This window comes from Gavialis gangeticus, unplaced genomic scaffold (genome assembly GCF_001723915.1).
Source record: "Gavialis gangeticus isolate Ggan-Ray unplaced genomic scaffold, GavGan_comp1, whole genome shotgun sequence".
NCBI classification, from domain to species: Eukaryota; Metazoa; Chordata; order Crocodylia; family Gavialidae; genus Gavialis; species Gavialis gangeticus.
In genome coordinates this window covers 179,183,480-179,200,844 of record NW_017728992.1, presented here as the reverse complement: position 1 = coordinate 179,200,844, position 17,365 = coordinate 179,183,480, and the positions used below count along the sequence as shown (strand labels likewise).

The window sequence follows — 17,365 nt, the reverse complement described above, 5'->3', positions numbered from 1 at the left end:
ATCACTATGGAAAGCATCACAGTCACGCAGGATCCTCATCTTGGTATAATTTTCAACATAGGCTTGTCTAGGTCCTCCTATCCATGTTATGCTTTCTACATAGCATTTGTAAGATGCAGCTTTTCCTGTCCTTTGACACAGCTTAATCTCAAGACTTTCGTCTTGCCTCTTGATTTCTGTGAGAGACAGGAATTTCTTAGGGTGATATCTCTTACTGGACAAACTGTAAATAAAGTTTTGAATGCAAGACACTTCATCGGGTCTTGCATTTGAAAGCTTATCTAACTTTATCCCAACTACACAGTTGATCCAATAAAAGATATCGCCCGTAAAAATCCATATCTCCCTCATAATTTCTAAACCATTACAGCTACAACATTGCTGTTATACTACTCTTGAGTACTGCAACATTCTTCTTTTCATTCTTGGTAATTAGCTTTGTTTTGCTTGAATCCATTAGAATGCCACTTCAAAGGCTGCTTTTTTAGCTTATCGTTTTGCATCTTTCCATTTGTTCTCCTTTCATCACATCTAACTTGCTGCTTGTTCCTTTTTTTTCCCTCAAGGCCATATCCTTTTCTATCATTCTTTGTTTAGTCAGTATCTAGGAGCTGACTCCAGCCACAAATCAATTAATAATACTAGATTACATTTTCCACTTGTTGAATGTTCCAGCAAATCCCATATGTTTTATATCCTGTGCTGCTCCTTCCCTCTTGAAAGAGTTCCTTAAACATTCACAAAGCTACCTTATTACCTTCTTAGGATCTTTGTTTCCCCTGGTGTCTGATTTATGGATAGGCGGTTTTTGAGCTGAGATGTTGCTTCTTTGCATCCATCCGCGCCTGTTTTTCTGATGTTTAGATAGTAAATTCTAGAACAGGAACTATTTTTGATTGTTTGTGAAGCCCTTAATCTTAACCCTGGACTAGTGTTCTTGAGTACTACCATAATACAGTAAGTAACAAAACATATTCAGATTAGCATAAGCTTAACTACACTAATGGTCAAACTGAGAGATCATGGTTCTTGAGTAAATACATAATGAAAGGTAGTACATGTTCAAGTTTTGCAAAGCCGCTGAAGTTGAAGTTTGGTCTAGGATCACAGCTAGTCTGCATCTTACATTCTACCACATTTCAGAAACTTGCCAATGGGACATCATTGTCAGTTACTGGAACCTGATGCTCTTTTGGTTGACCTCATTCAGGAGGTATTGAATTAAACTGCCCTGGTTCTAATGTCACTTGGCCATGCCTGCTGGGGAAAGTGCTTTGGATAGGAGTAGCAGAGGCAAAAGCTGGGTCTTTGCTGATAAAGTGAGGTGGAGAAGGAGAGAGAGAGTGCTTGATCCATCTTGAAGATGGTAACCTATTCTGCTTTGGCTCATTTCCTATTGTCTGGTAATAAGTATAGCTAGAGGGCACATGCCTGTTTGTTTGGGTTTTTTTGTTTGTTTTCTGCCTTTTCAAGGCACTCACTTAATTGGGGGCATAAGGGTCTCCCTTAAGCTTGTGGTTCAACTGCAGTCACAGATCTACCTAATAAACTGTTTATGTAGGGGACCAGATACTATATTTCCACTTCTCTTCCCAGTTGTTAGGACTAGGTTTTTGCATTAGCAGTAGGAAAGCTGTTCCTGAATAAAAAGAAACCAGGACAGGTTTCCCTTGCTTTGTGCTGCACATGTGTTCCTGGAAAATGGTGTATAACTCAAATTCGCATAAAGGGAACCCGCTTTGCAACGTAACAAACAGGGATACGTTGCAAGACCTCGGCTGCACTGATCCCAAGACCCGTTTCTACCACTTTTACAAGTTTTGGTACTCATCAACAGCAAACAGTACACACAAGCACAGGGTGGTGATGAATGTTACCATAATGGAGGTGGCAACTATAGAAACGCATGTCGCAGATGAGCAAGGAGCACAGATCCACATAGGAGACTTTTGGTGAGTGCCACTCCCACAATGCACTGTACAAAACAGCTGACTTCAGGCTTCCACCCCACTGATCTCATAAGAGTGAATTTACCTCGCATATAACAATTTTTTGGTATAAAAAGGGTCGTGGCATAAGAGCAAATTTGCACATACTGAACCCATATAAAGCAAGGGAAACCTGTATTATCCTAGACCAGTGGTTCTCAACTTTTTTTTTTCATGGACCACTTGAAAATTGCTGAGGGTCTTGGCGGGCCACTTTAAACTTTTTTTGTTCTACAAATCAAAGCACAGAAATCATATTTTAATAACAGTAGTCTTACCTTACAAGTTCAGATATTCTTAATTTGTTCTGCAACCCTTCTGCAGACCACCTGAATGGAGCTCATGGACCACAGTCTGAGAACCTCTGTCCTTGATTAAAGGATGAGAATTGAACATGCCTTCCCCCCGATGGTTTACTTGCACATGCACACGCATGCATGTGCACATATGTGTTAGATGTATGGAGAGTTCTAGTTCTGTCCTTAAATAAGTCATTACATGGATTCTGAAATGAGGCTATGGTCCTGCTTTCCATCTATGAAAAGCTGGGTCAACAGTAGTCTGTGTCAGAGTATGAGGAGGTAGACCATAAGAGGTAGCTGAAGTGAAAAAAAAGTGGAAGATTGGATGAGGATTTCTACAGTAGTAGAGTTCAGTGGTGTCAGTAAATAGATCCTTGGTAAAATTACAGACCTGGGTGTATTAAGAGAGAGCACCATTTGTGGTCAAAGATGTTGCCAGCATAAGCAATGGAAGCAGATGGGAATCCAAGTTCTTCAAGGATAGGGCTCTTTGGCAGCCTCCAGTGAAAAATAGCAACACTTGAAAATCATAAAGACAATTCTTGCAGACATAAGAGATGCAAAGAAGAAGCCTCTTAAATATTTTTCTGTTCTGCTTGTACAAAAGTGTTTTACTTTCTCTGGTTTGTGGAAAAGAAAAGGGTCATGTAGAGTTGAGACCAACTTCTGCTATCAAATATTGCCACTTATCACAGTTGTTGTTTTTTTTCTTCTTTGCAGGTTCATACCTTGTCTTGTAGGCAGCTGGGACAATGTTCTACGCCCATTTTGTACTGAGCAAGCGTGGGCCGCTGGCTAAAATCTGGCTAGCGGCCCATTGGGATAAAAAACTAACTAAAGCTCATGTATTCGAGTGTAATCTAGAAAGCAGTGTGGAAAGTATCATTTCACCTAAGGTAACTGTTTTACAATGCTGTTGATGATGTTGCTGGTTCTTTGGAAACAAAGACCAAGCATGACTGAAAAAATCACGTTAATATTCTGATTGCTTAACCTGTGCAATTCTTTTAAGATGTTGGAATGGAAAGATGTGTTGTTTTAAATATGAAACAATATATGAATCATTCTGCTGTAAAGAGAGGCTTGGGCTTGTCACTCAGTTTTGTTAAGAGTTTTTCAAGGTATGGCTAGATTTAATATACTTTAACCAAATCAGGGTTTAACATCTGTGAATTATCTTAATATACTGCTTATGGAGCTGAAAAGTTTTAAGTGGAAGAGCAAAAGGGAAAACGCAGCTCCATGCTAATGGTTGACCATTCCTCACTGTCCTCATTGAAAACTGTTGAAACAAATTGTACCTGAAAAATAATTGCCTCTGCTTTGTAGGGCAACTACAAAGTAGATTCCTTCTCATATTAAAAAGGGTTGATGAATATATGTAGCAGCAATGTATTATTATTAATAGCAAGTAAATAAAGTTATCTTCCCTCAAAGTAGGTCCTACATTGTGATATAGGAGCCTTGCTTTTTTGTGGTGTGGGATGCTTTGCCTTATATTAAAGTACAGCTAGCAGAGCAAGTGTGAAACATGCCAAATGACAAAGTAAGTCAACTCTGAGAGAGAATAGAATGTTTTCTTCTTACTGAATACCTACATATTAGAGGGAAAGCCTTTCAGCCCTTGTGCATTCATTTTGTCTCCATCTTCATGTCAGAACACGTACAAATATAAAAACATGTCACTGTACAGACACTTGAATGCCTTAAAGGAAAAACGATTTTTTAAAAAGGCCCTGAAGCTTCTCTGCTTAGTATTCTAATAGCTATAATGCTGTCTCCAGCTGGGATAGACGTTCTTGACTGTTTCGTTGCAGCTAATATGAGCCTTATAAAAGCTATGACTACAAACAGATAATAGATATAATGGCACTGCAGATTTGCATGGTACTTTACAGAACTGACTGATTCTTTGCTTGCAAGAGTTCCTAAAAACATAAGGAAACAACCAATTCAAAGGAAGCAGTTACGGGGTCACTAGAGTCTTGTGCTGCTTGTACCTGGTGCTGATAAGGTTTGCTGTAAGCCTTGAGGAACCAGACATTTGTAATATATTTTTTAGTAAGATTTTTGTACGACTTCTGGAGACTTAGAACAACTTTTATTATTATATATAATAAAAACCTAAGTTTCTGTCATTTGTTTGTTTGTTTGTTTTTTAATTGGGATGTTTTTAAATATTCATCTTGGGAAATTTAGTTCCACTTATCCCTTAGTAAACAAGCTGCCTTCAGCCTAAAAGACACTTGGAGAGAGAGGCTTTTTCCTGGTATTATGAAATCCATGCTTTCCTCACACTGTAAAAGGTGCCTGACTAGGTGTAGAAGTAGCACTGAGAGAGTGTTTAAGGCGGAGGAGTGTACTTGTATATACAAGACATTTATAGAATCCAGTCCTTGAATCATTTTCCTGGTTATCGCTCTCAGCTTTTCTGACAGTTGGTCATTTTTTGGTGTTGTCGTATACATTTACTGAAAGGCTTATTTGCTTAAAATCCAAATAACTTTTATTTTAGCTCATGGATGTCAGCCTTGTGGGCTGGATTCAGAGCATGGAGCCATGTCACTTGCTTGCAGGGCTACCAGAGCTCCTAGAGCCCAGGGCAGCTGCCACTGCCTACTTCCAGATTTCTGGCCCCACAGCTTTGTACTCCAGATCCAGCCCACAGGACTCTCCACAGGGTCAGAATCTGAGCTGCAGGATGAGTGGTGCAGCTCTGGGAGATTTTTGTTTCTGTTTTCAATCAAGGCTGCTACTACTCATCCCACCACCAAATTTCCAGCTTCACAAGCTAAATGACATGGGTCCACAATCCAAATTGGACGCCCCTGTTTTAGTCTAATGTTGTTCCACATCATATCTTTAATTCTGTGAACCTTTCCTTCATTACAGCTGCATTTGACTGTGTACCATTTGCTAACTTACTTGAAAATGACCCGGACATTTCAAATGAAGTCTTCAGTAAATGAACTAAAAACAAAGAAAAAACATTTGCTCCAATCCTGTTAACACCTGTTAACATTAGCTCCAATTCCAGTTAATACCAGATAATTTTGCCATATATTTAAACCTCAAGTGGAATACAGGCTGATTTACTTTTTAAAGCATTTTAAAGAGTGCATGCTATGTTAGGTAGATAATAAAAATATTTGCCTACTTACAAACAACCTCTCTTCTCCCCCCCCTGGCACTTTACTTCAGACTCTGCATGCCCACGCACTAAGCCCAGCACATGTCCAGAAGTGGCATCACATTAGTTGGACCCAGCTCACTCAATGTCTCTATAGATCAGGCGCTTCTTTTTTGGCACGTTTTCTAAGGCTGATTCAATCCGTTATTAGATAAAAGCACCCTGCTGAAACACCTGAGCTATACTGATGCTGCGGAGCTTGGTCAAACTAATATGCTGCTGCTTTTGGTAAAGTGTACTACCCCCCTCCCCCAATCTGTCAGGACCCTTTGTTACTATTTTTAGGAATTGTGAGATTCCTTTTGAAAGTGCAGAACACTTCATAGCAGCTATTTTGGAAATAATGCACATCTCCCTATACTGTGCCTTGCAAGTTACCCTACAATGATCTTAAATGTGCTTAGTATCCATCATAGAAAACTCTAGTATGGCTGACTTTTAGTGAGGTTTTTTGCCCAGTAAAATTAATGTTTGTAAATTGGATACATCTGTTCTTACTTACTGATTGTACTATATTTTCAGGTGAAAATGGCACTTCGAACTTCGGGACATCTTTTATTGGGAGTTGTTAGAATTTACCACAGAAAAGCTAAATATCTTCTTGCAGACTGTAACGAAGCCTTCATTAAGATCAAGATGGCTTTTCGTCCAGGTACTTGGCTTTACCTAAATGCTCCCCTCCAAAGGTTATGTTACTATAAATAGTGCTTTTAATAAGCAGGTATGCCATCCTGTGTCATTCTGATAAGAGCACCATGAGAAATGCTTGGTTCTTTTTAGTGTGGCTTTAAGTTGCCTCTGTTGTGGGGAAATGCACAGTTCTCCTTAAATGCTGTCTTGCATTTGGGTGGCTATGATTTGTGCTGAGCCAAAACTTGCTAAAATGCTTCTTCCTTGCCTGTATTCTATCAGTCAAAAATTATTCCCTATGGCTTTGGCTGTTGTCAATACAGACAACACACCAGGTGATATGGATATATAATGATACTGCATAGTTGATGCCTCTCTGGTGTAAAAATTGTGCTTGTTGGGAGAAGCATTGCAGGGAATTGGAACTAACGGGCTGGCACAAGATCAGCTGTTGGACTGTGTCTGAAAGGTACATTGGGCCTGTCACTTCCAAACCAGCAGCTGTTGCTTTTCTTGCCACTCCAGTAGCAAAATTCTGCAGTGTCCAAGCCACCTGCTGATACCCCAGTCCTGTCTTGTAACTTCCTACTCCAGCTGCCCTTTACTCCCATCATCATTGACTGTTACCAACAATTAATTCAGTGGCAAGAGAGAGAAGGGAGGGCTAAGGCAGCAGTAAGCTGCAGGCTGCAGAAAAACAGGTCACATGGACTAGGGTGGAGAAGAGGAGCATCTTGGGGGAATGTTGGCACTGATGGGCCTAGCACGTACCCCTTCTGTGCCACTCCCACTTGATGCATTTCAAGCTTGAAACAGCAGAATCGAAACGAAACTAAAGCCTTTGAAACAACTTTGAAACAAAACAAGGTAACTCAAAGTTTGGAAAGTTTCAAAACATTTAGAGTTTCAAAGCCAGGCTTACTGGCTTCAGTACCAGTCCCAACTGGCAGCACCTGTCATTCGGCAGGCAAATCGGGGGCACGCACACCCCCAGGAGGACTCCCTCAGGAGGGCTGCAGGGGCTGTGTCAGTGCTGGCGGGCCCCCAATCTGCCTGCTGGCTGACAGGAGCCAGGTGCTGCTGCCTAGGGCCAGTGGGGCCAGGGCAGATCAACCTGTGCAGGGACCCACCACCCCAATCCTGGGGTGGGGGAGGGTCCCCCCATGAGCTGATCAGCTTGTGGAGGGACCTGCTGCCCCGATCCCCGTACCAGTGCTGGCTCGAGGAGGGTATGGGACCCAGAGCAGATCTGCCCTGGCCCTGTACTGGAGCCGGGTTCAAGGAGGGTGCAGGGCCCAGGGGAGATTAGCTCGTGTGGGGACCCTCCCCCATCCTGGGATTGGACCTGGGGGTCCCTGCGTGAGCTGATCTGCTCTGGCCCCAGGTGGCAGCGTCCCACTCCTGTCAGCCGGCAGGCAGATTGGGGCCCACCGGCACCCCCGGGAGGGCTGCAGGGGCTGTGCTGGAGTCCTGTTGGGGCTGCGTGCCCCTGATCTGCCTCCCAGGTGACAGGAGCTGGTTGCTGCTGCCTGGGGCCAGTGACAGGAGCAATCTTCCCGACACTGGGTGTGAGCTGTGCCCAGCACTGGTCTGTCATCTGGCAGGCAGATCAGGGGCCCACACCCCCCAGGAGGACTCCGGCACAGTTCCTGCAGCCCTCCCGGGTGTGCAGGCAAGCCCCTGATATGCCTGCTGGATGAGAGGAGCCCGGTGCTACCACCTGGGACCGGCAGCAGCACCAATCTTCCCGGCGCCAGTCCCAGGTAGCAGCAGCACCTGGCTTCTTTAATCTGGTAGGCAGATCTGTGGCGCAGAGCTCTGGCAGCCCTCCGGGGGGTGCAGGCAAGCCCCCGATCTGCCTGTCTGCTGCATCTTGTTTCCCCATAATAACCTAAGGGCAAAACATTGAAACAGTGTTGAAACAGCAAAACAGTTTTGACAAAATGAAATGGAACAGTGCTTTTGAAACTAAATGAAACTCGAAACAAAACACTGTTCCATCAAAACAGAAGTCAAATTGGAACAGTGCTATTTCGCACAGCCTTAGTACTTATGGCGTTATACAGCGGCTGACCAGGGTGTTTTAAAGATCTAGATTTTGACCTTTTAAGGCACCTAATACTCTTGTAGATCTGTACCTTAATTAGCATGCTCAGAAGCACTGAATGTTGACTTGACTTCCTGCCTGGTGAAACCAGTGAGGATGGTGGAAATATTGTTGTGCAAAGGTCAACGCATAAAGTTTGCTAAAATCCAGCATTGGTGTAGATACAGGAACTTACTGAGTGGGATCCTTTTCAGGTGTTGTTGATCTGCCTGAGGAAAATAGAGAGGCTGCGTACAATGCTATCACCTTACCTGAGGAATTTCATGATTTTGACCAGCCACTGCCTGATCTAGAGTAAGCTTACTTTCCCTTATTTACTTGCTTGAATTTAATAATTAACCTTTTTAAGAATATCAGGACTTAAAGACTAAGCATTTCATGTGGCAGTTGATTCAAATTCTAATATTCTAACCTGGGATGTGCTAGAATCCAAATGCGTAGACAAGCAGTTGCATTTTTTGATTACTTGAATCTAAACTACTGCTTAATTGTGATAGAAGAAAAAAATATTTCGCAAGGAAATATGGTGAAGATGTGATATATACTTAACCTATACATTTTTGAGCATTAATCTTTCTTCTGTAGGAAGGAAACTACTTTGGGAACTGTCAAGGCACCCAAAACTAATGCTATTTTTAGGTTGATGACCATTTTCTGATAATTTCAATTCTTAATCACTCAGTATCAAAACTTCTTTTTTTTTAAAATGGACATGATGACAAATTAAGTATCCAACTGGAAGTTGTGGTTACCTCTTTTAAAATATTTACATTGGGGTATTTTTTGGCCTAGATTATTCTGTCTTGGAAGTCCTAGAACAGGGGTCAGCAACATTTTTGGCTGGAGTGCCAAAAACACCCCAACCTTGACCCACACCTTTAATTGGTATGCCAGGGGCAGACTGTGAGGGGGCCCAATCATTTTTGCCAGTGGCAGGTGCACACATGCCTCTGGGCAGATGGCAGGGGTGGGTGTCAGGGTTGCACTTCCTTGGCCTGTCCCTGCCCTGCCCCCCCAGGGTGCACTTGCAGTTGCTACTGGCATGGAGCTGGTGCCAGGGCTCTGGAGCCTGGCATATCTGTTTACAGCTTGCCTGCCACATGCTGCAGCTGCCTGGAGCCTGGGACAGCTGTGTCAGGAAGCCAGGAGGCTGCAAACAGTTGTGCCTGGCTCCAGAGCTCTGGCCAGGCTCTGTGGTAGCAGTTGCATGCACACTTCTCTGGGTGTATGGTGGGGGAGGGGCTGGGGTTGCACTGCCCCAGCCCCTTCCCCACCCTGTGTCCTGAAGCATGTGTGCAACCACTGTTGCCACAGAGCCTGGCACACTTGTTTAAAGCCTCCTGGCTGCAGCCAGCCTGGCCTCTGAGCAGCTGCTGCCAGCCATGGAATCCAGGCTGCTTGCAGCATCCTGGCTGCCTGCTGCGAGCAGCCGAGGCTCTGTAGCTGGTTGTGGCTGCCCAGGGCCCAAGCTGGCTGTGGCGTGCCCAGCAGAATGGCCTTGTGCCATGCTCTGGTATGCATGCCAGGGGTTGCCAACCCCTGTCTTAGAATGTAAATTGCTTTGCCACTATTTTTCTTAGTTTACAGTTGGTTTAAATTTGACACGCTTTAACTTAAATATTTTTTAAATGGGATTAATTTTAAGTTCATAGCTGCATGCTAAAGCTTGCTGAATATATTAAATTGCTGAATCTCGTAACTCTTTTTTTGAAGCTAACATTAGGTATTGCTGACTTATTCCTGAATTGAAAATCCCTTTTATGATGCTGACACTCTTCTTTTGTTTGTTTGTTTGTTCTTCTCTGGACACTGATTACAGTTTAAGGTAGCACTCATGGAAAATCCTAAAGTTCTATGTGGTTCAGTCATACTGAGCCTATCTTTGTTTTTAAATGTTAACTGAATACATTTGTACAAGTGCACGATATATATTGCTAGAAACAGACCTCATAAAGGAATATGTCTGCTGGTTTAAAGAATTGTAGTTTATCTATAATAGACAACTTTGAAATTATATCTTCTGTTTTATTTAAGCGATATTGATGTGGCCCAGCAGTTCAGTTTGAACCAGAGTAGAGTGGAAGAAATTACAATGAGAGAAGAAGTGGGAAATATCAGCATCCTTCAAGATAATGACTTTGGTAAATGCTTTTCTGTTTAATAGTGTGTGAAGCTAAGTTTTCACTAGCTCGTCTGCTAAAATTAAATTTTACAAATATTGTTGCAGCCCTTCTTCTAACTGAACAGTTAAAGTTAATTCTGTGATAACTGCACATGAAATATTGCTAGCTAAATATTAGTCAAATATTCCTATAGGAGAGAATGTTAAACCTTCACTTGACTTTATTGGAGAAGGTTTTTTATAAAAATCTTACCTAACAGCCAAAAAAGATGCAACTGTCTTTATAGTAGTAGCGGTATTCATTTGAAGGATTAATGTTTATTTAATATTGCTTATATTCCCTTTGCTATTTAAGCATGACTATCCAAACTATTAGCAACTGTGTTTTTTTTTCTATATATTTTCATTGCATTAATAACTTCTTGGTATTAAAAATATATTAATTAGCAGCCAACACAGGTTCATTAGAGGCAGGTCCTGTCAAACCAACCTGGTTGCCTTCTATGACCAGGTCACAAAAGCCTTGGATGTGGGTGTCTCAGTGGACGTAGCCTCCCTGGACTTTAGGAAGGCCTTCAGCAATGTCTCTCACCCCATCCTCATTAAAAAAAATTAGGCAGCTGTGGTGTCAACACCTACACAGTCAGATGGGTCGCAAATTGGCTGGAGGGCCGCACCCAGAGAGGGGTGGTGGACAGGTCATTTTCCACCTGGAGGGATGTGGGCATTGGGGTTCCCTGGGGCTCGGTCCTTGGGCCTGCACTGTTCAATATCTTCATTGGTGATTTGGACAAGGGGGTGAAAAGCACCTTGTTCAAGTTTACAGATGACACTAAGATGTGGGGAGAAGTGAGCATGCTAGAAGAAAGGGACAGGCTACAACTAGATCTTGACAGGTTACAGAGGTGGACGGATTAGATTAGGATGGGTTTCAATACTGACAAGTGCAAGGTGTTGCACCTGGGGAGGCAGAACCAGCAGCATACCTACAGACTGGGGAACTCCCTTCTCGTTAGCACAGAGTCAGAGATGGACCTTGGAATTTCTATTGATTCCAAGATGAACGATGAACATGGGGGGATGCGGTCAGGAAGGCTAACCACACTTTGTCATGCATCCATAGATGCATCCCGAACAGGTCCAAGGAGGTGATCCTCCCCCTCCATGTGACATTGGTCAGGCCGCAGTTGGAGTACTGTGTCCCGTTCTGGGCGTCGCACTTCAGGAGGGATGTGGATAGCATCGAGCGGGTCCAGAGGAGGGCCAGTTGCATGATTAGAGGGCAGCAGGGCAGGCCCTACTAGGAGAGGCTACAGGGCCTGAACCTGTTCCGCCTTCACAAAAGAAGGCTGAGAGGGGATCTGGTGGCCCTCTGTAAACTTATCAAGGGGGACCAGCAGGCAATGGTTCCCCCAAGCACCACCAGGGGTAACTAGGAATAATGGCCATAAATTGACTGAGAGTAGATTCAGGCTAGATGTCAGGAGGCACTACTTCACAGTCAGGGTGGCTAGGATGTGGAACCAATTTCCAAGGGAAGTGGTGCTTGCCCCTACCCTGGGGGTCTTCAAAAGGAGGCTAGACAGCCACCTAGCTGGGGTCATTTGACCCCAGCATCCTTTCGTGCCCACAGCATGGGGTTGGACTAGATGATCTGCTTAGGTCTCTTCCAACCCTACCAACTACGAAACTATAAAGCAGTGGCTGAGAAATACTTAGGCAGCTGAACAACTATAATGGTGTATGTAGCTAACTGAAACTTGTCTGTTGGTGTATAATTATAAAGTGTCTTAACTGAATCAAAACAGGAAAAATAATACATTTGGAAAAACATCCAAAAATGAATTCTGTGCGTGGAGTGTAATAGAGCTCTGTTAGTAGTAATCAGTAGCCTACTCATAGAATTGATAGACCTCTGTAATATTCTTCTTTCCCTTTTTCATTAAACAAATTTGGTGCAAGGAAGTTCTAAAATGAAAACCTCTTCCAAGACAGAGGACCTGGTTGCATTTTTAAATATATTGAAGCTGCAGTGAAGCCAACTTCAAAATGAGATGCTTAGAATATATTCTACATGAGAAAAACGACTGTTCAGAAGAGAGAGGAGAAAGCTGCTTCTATAAATCAGAACTAAATATCACTGAAGAGAATGTAGGTGTAGACTAACTGAAAAGTCACTTAAAGTAGTAGGTAAATTAGAGTAAGCAGCAGTACGAACCATTCATTTTTGGGACTAGAAACACTTGTAGAATTGACCTATATGGTGATAAATTGCAATAATAGGACTGAACGTGTTAAGCTGAATTCCTAGGTAGATAAAATAATCTCTTCATCTATAACAATAATAATAATAAATGTGTTTACAGGTGACTTTGGAATGGATGATCGTGAGATGATGAGAGAAGGTAGTGCATTTGAAGATGACATGTTAGTGAGTACTGGTGCTTCCAATCTCTTGCTGGAACCTGAGCAGAGCACTAGCCATCTGAATGAGAAAGCTAACCACCTAGAATATGAAGACCAATACAAAGATGACAACTTTGGAGAAGGAAATGATGGAGGAATATTGGGTATGTTTGTAGTAGTGTAGTAACTTGTTTTTATTCTATATTGCCTTGTCTTGTACTTGAATTTATAAGAACTTTCGGGATGGGGGATTTTTTTGAACATTTACATCACATTTAGTAAAATGGACCCATGGCCTCTGGGTGCTACTGTAACCTTGTTAATACTCTAAGGTAAGCACTGACTCTCTTTTTAAAGAGATCTGGATAAAAGTCACTTCTCGTATTCAAAATACTCTGTTATGTTCACGTATAGTTTGAAAGAGAAGCTAGTATGCAATTCTCCTGGCACATGTAAGCCTCTTGGATGCTTAGCAGTGATTTTAATTTATATGTTGGGAATATTACTAGATCTTTCCTTCCCTCAAATTCACAGTCACTGTGAAACCTTTCTACACTGGACTTAAACTTTTTATGTACCATACAAAGATTATATGCGACTGAATAATAAGAATGAGAGGACTAATAAAGCTGACATAAATGTGTGACAGATAATTTGTCCTTATACTATTAATTAAATGCCCTGCTAGAGTTTGTTTTGTAAAATATCCCAACCATCTCCTTCCTTTATTTTTTTTGAAGCATAAAAACTATGTAAAGTATATAAAAACTAGGTTTAACAGCATAAATATAAATGATACAGATTTTTAAGTGTTACCAGAGTTTTGTTCATTTGTATGTGTAATCGATTCTCTTACATCACTATTTCAGATGATAAACTTCTCAGTAATAATGATGGCGGTATCTTTGATGATCCACCTGCTCTCTCAGAAGGTGGAGTAATGATGCCAGAACAGCCTGCCCATGATGATATGGATGATGACGATAATGTATCAAGTAAGTGTTTTAATCTAGGACTACTTCTAGCTCAAGATTACTCGGAATGTTGTTCCATAGCAAAGCATTTATGTGCTTATGGTGTAAAAAACTGAGGCAAAGCTGTTGATTTTTGTTTGGAGATGAGGTAGAGGGCTTGAGGATCTAAATGTTCCAATTTACAATCCGATGCATCCAATTCCTGGTTTTATTTTGTAGTGGGTGGACCAGACAGCCCAGATTCAGTAGATCCAGTAGAACCATTACCCACAATGACGGATCAAACAACACTGGTTCCAAACGAAGAGGAAGCTTTTGCTTTGGAGCCAATTGACATCACTGGTAAGTAAGCCACTTGGAAGCTCTTTGCTTGAAATATCTGAGATCTTAACTAGGAAAATCTTGGCTCATTAGAATAGAAATAAGTCTGCTTGTGTTACCACTAACTTAATTTAACTTAGTCCTGCTTTCCCTTCAGAATGTGAAATTGTCTTTTTAATCTCCAGTGACTTTTTTATCTGCTGCATTCCTTGGAAAGTATGTGGTACAGTACCATGTACTGGATTGCAACAGTTGGACCATCTTGTCCTTGCTCAGTCCCTTGTTTAAAAAAGAACATAAGTTTGTCTGCTTATCCAAATGCTATTAATTGCATGTTGGAAATATTACCAGCTTGATGTCTCAGACCAAGAACCTAAATAAAATAAGAATATTATAATTATATGTAGGAGAGAACTGTTTACAGTGTACATAACACTGTTGTGAATTTAAAAACTATCGTTCTATGGATTTTTTTTGTTCAGATAATCCTTGAAAAACATTGATATTATTCTCTACTAGCTTAGTTAATAATAAAATACTTCAGATTTTCCTAATCACAGTGATTTCATAGATGTCATAGATTTGAACAGAAGCATAGCTTATAGTAAAGTCCATGGGTAATCAGTGGAACTATTCACTTATGTTTGCTTTCAGTGTATGAATCATTAAAAATCAATTGGTAGTAGATTTCAGTTTCAAAGCACTGTTTGTATATTTTACTTTGTTTATAAATAATAACAATGATGTGAACTGCCTTTTCCTAAATAAGAATCCCTTCAATTTCTATTTTAAAACCATGTATGGGAACTTGTAAGATTTTTTTTTTTTAAGTCTGATGTAGTAACCAGGATTTTAAGCTTGAATCTTCTATTTCTCTTGTCTCAACAGTCAAGGAAACTAAAGCAAAGAGGAAGAGAAAATTGATTGTCGACAGCGTGAAGGAGTTGGATAGCAAGACTATCCGAGCCCAACTAAGTGACTATTCTGATATTGTCACCACTTTGGACTTGGCACCTCCCACCAAGAAACTGATGATGTGGAAAGAAACTGGGGGAGTTGAAAAACTTTTCTCTCTGCCTGCTCAGCCTTTGTGGAACAATAGATTATTGAAGGTAACCAATACTTCTGGAAAATTATCTTAAAACATGAAATACCATAATGGAAGACTAAAGTCAATGAAATAAATGCTGTCTATAGTGAGCAACACGATGCAATAACAGCATCTGGTAGATTATGTATTTCTGAGAACTTGCCATGACTGAAAACAAACTACTTAGTTGCCCAGTCATTAAAAAAACAAAAATACCCAAAATGTATTTCATTGATTTCAGTCACAGATTAAATCTTTGACAAGCTCTTCTTGAAATAGAGAAGACTAGAGGGGAGAGTCTCATAAGTAACTCATCTCAAAAAAAAAAAAAAAAAAAAATTACGAACTAAAAATTAAGTGGTAGTTGCAGTATTGGAGAATGATCTACAGTAGTGGTTTAACTTGTTTTCTTACAGCTGTTTACTCGGTGTCTAACGCCTCTTGTACCTGAAGACCTTAGAAAGAGAAGGAAAGGTGGAGAAGCTGATAACCTGGATGAGTTCCTTAAAGATTTTGAAAATCCAGAGGTACCCAGAGAAGAACAGCAGCAGCAACAGCGGGATGTCATCGGTTTGTGATTCATTAAACATGCATTTCCTTTCAAAGATTAATTTTTCACTTGGGGTTGTGCTTTACATTAAACGGCTAAAATGAAAACAAGAACAAAGTTGTGTGAAGCACTGGGTCCTGTAATTACTTACTGTGTAGCCTGTTGCACAGTCAGTAATCACTTTGTTAGAATCTGTTCTTCTAAAAACAGAAGTTCAGTTTGATCCAACTGTGTCCAGTGAATTAAATGGATTCTAAGGGTGGGTCAACATGCATACCTTGACTCTCTTTTTTTTCTTTTTTTCTTTAAGTCAGTGCAAACACTATGATGGAAAATTTGGACCTAGCTGTTGTAAATTGCAAATGTGCTGCTGAACTCCAGTCTGCTTAGGCTTCAGAAACAGCAGCGTGATCATTTTTTTTATATCCCAGGAAGATCAAAATATCTATAAAACCTTTTTTTAACTTGTCATAATTTATAGATGAACCTATCTTGGAAGAGCCAAGCCGCCTACAAGAATCCGTGATGGAAGGCAGCAGAACAAATTTGGATGAATCTGTAATGCCACCCCCACCACCTCAAACAGGAGTAAAGCGCAAGGCTCAGCAAGTGGAACCAGAGCCTGTGCTACCTGTGAGTCAGATTACAGTGCCCCTGTTTGTTCCACAGGTGGATGTTTTTAAATGTGCCCCCACCCCCAAAAGAGAGCATGTATCATCCCATGCATGGCTGTCCTTATTTAGAAATAAATGGTATCTTTTGATGGGAGTATCCTGGTCCTATTGCATAGTGAAAGGGGAAAGATGAGTGGTGTTCATATCACTTTGTTTTGAACTGGCTTGGGTAACATTTGAAAAATGTTCAGTAAAACCAACACCTTTTTTCCCTTAAAAATGAAATGGTAAAAAGCCTAGTTTATTCAGAAAACAATCTGCAGAAGATAAAATCTGTTACTCAGGAAATTGTGAAGCCTTTTCATCATGGGAAGTAATGTGCAAACATTTTTCTGTTAAGGGAAAAGCTGTTACTATACTAAATGGACAAGCTTCTTATCTTTTAAATGAAAGATGTTTGGACTCTTTCCATGAGAGATGCTTCTCTAATGACTACATGCTTATGAAGTAAGCTAAAGTAAAAGCAAATACCTGCAGCCATAGTACTGGTATGCCCCTGTTTGGATATAAAGAGGGGTTGGCGGGTTCTTTTAGCTCTGATTTGTCCAGGAAATCTCTGAAGGGCAAATCGGGCAGAGCCCAAAGCTTGCTCTTCTCGCATACTTAATTTGATCTTTTGAATATGGCTCACTCTTTGCTTTCAAAGAATAGCAGAAGGTAGTGGTGTTGCCCACATCTTACGATGGCTTAGTAGTTAGAGCACTAGTTTTGGAAGTGGAAGACCTAGATTCTAGGTCCTCTTCAAACCAGAGGAATTGGTCACAAATTTTACTTTTCACGAGCTCCAACTGCTGGTGTACGGTTTCATAGTTTCATAGATTTAGGGTCGGAAGGGACCTAGTAGATCTTCTTCTAGCCCGACCCCCCTGCCAGGGCGGGAGAACAACAAAACCCCAAAACAAAAACGGGACTCAAATGAGTCCAGCCAGGTAGGCATCCAGCCTCTTCTTAAAGACCCCCAGGGTAGGGGCCAGCACCACTTCCCTTGGAAGTTGGTTCCAGCTCCTAGCC

General features: G+C 41.4%; 1 protein-coding gene across 1 annotated transcript in view; it reads left to right on the top strand.

Annotated features, from left to right (window-relative positions):
* RAD21 (RAD21 cohesin complex component) overlaps positions 1–17,365 on the top strand; it is a 37,588-nt gene that overhangs the window by 12,805 nt on the left and 7,418 nt on the right. The window contains exons 2-11 of the mRNA XM_019528092.1: positions 3,011–3,186; positions 6,003–6,132; positions 8,412–8,511; positions 10,252–10,358; positions 12,706–12,909; positions 13,615–13,740; positions 13,939–14,061; positions 14,929–15,152; positions 15,547–15,700; positions 16,162–16,313. Of these exons, the coding sequence (XP_019383637.1) occupies positions 3,043–3,186; positions 6,003–6,132; positions 8,412–8,511; positions 10,252–10,358; positions 12,706–12,909; positions 13,615–13,740; positions 13,939–14,061; positions 14,929–15,152; positions 15,547–15,700; positions 16,162–16,313 (1,464 nt within the window). The 5' untranslated portion in view covers positions 3,011–3,042. The remainder of the gene's footprint in view (positions 1–3,010; positions 3,187–6,002; positions 6,133–8,411; positions 8,512–10,251; positions 10,359–12,705; positions 12,910–13,614; positions 13,741–13,938; positions 14,062–14,928; positions 15,153–15,546; positions 15,701–16,161; positions 16,314–17,365) is intronic.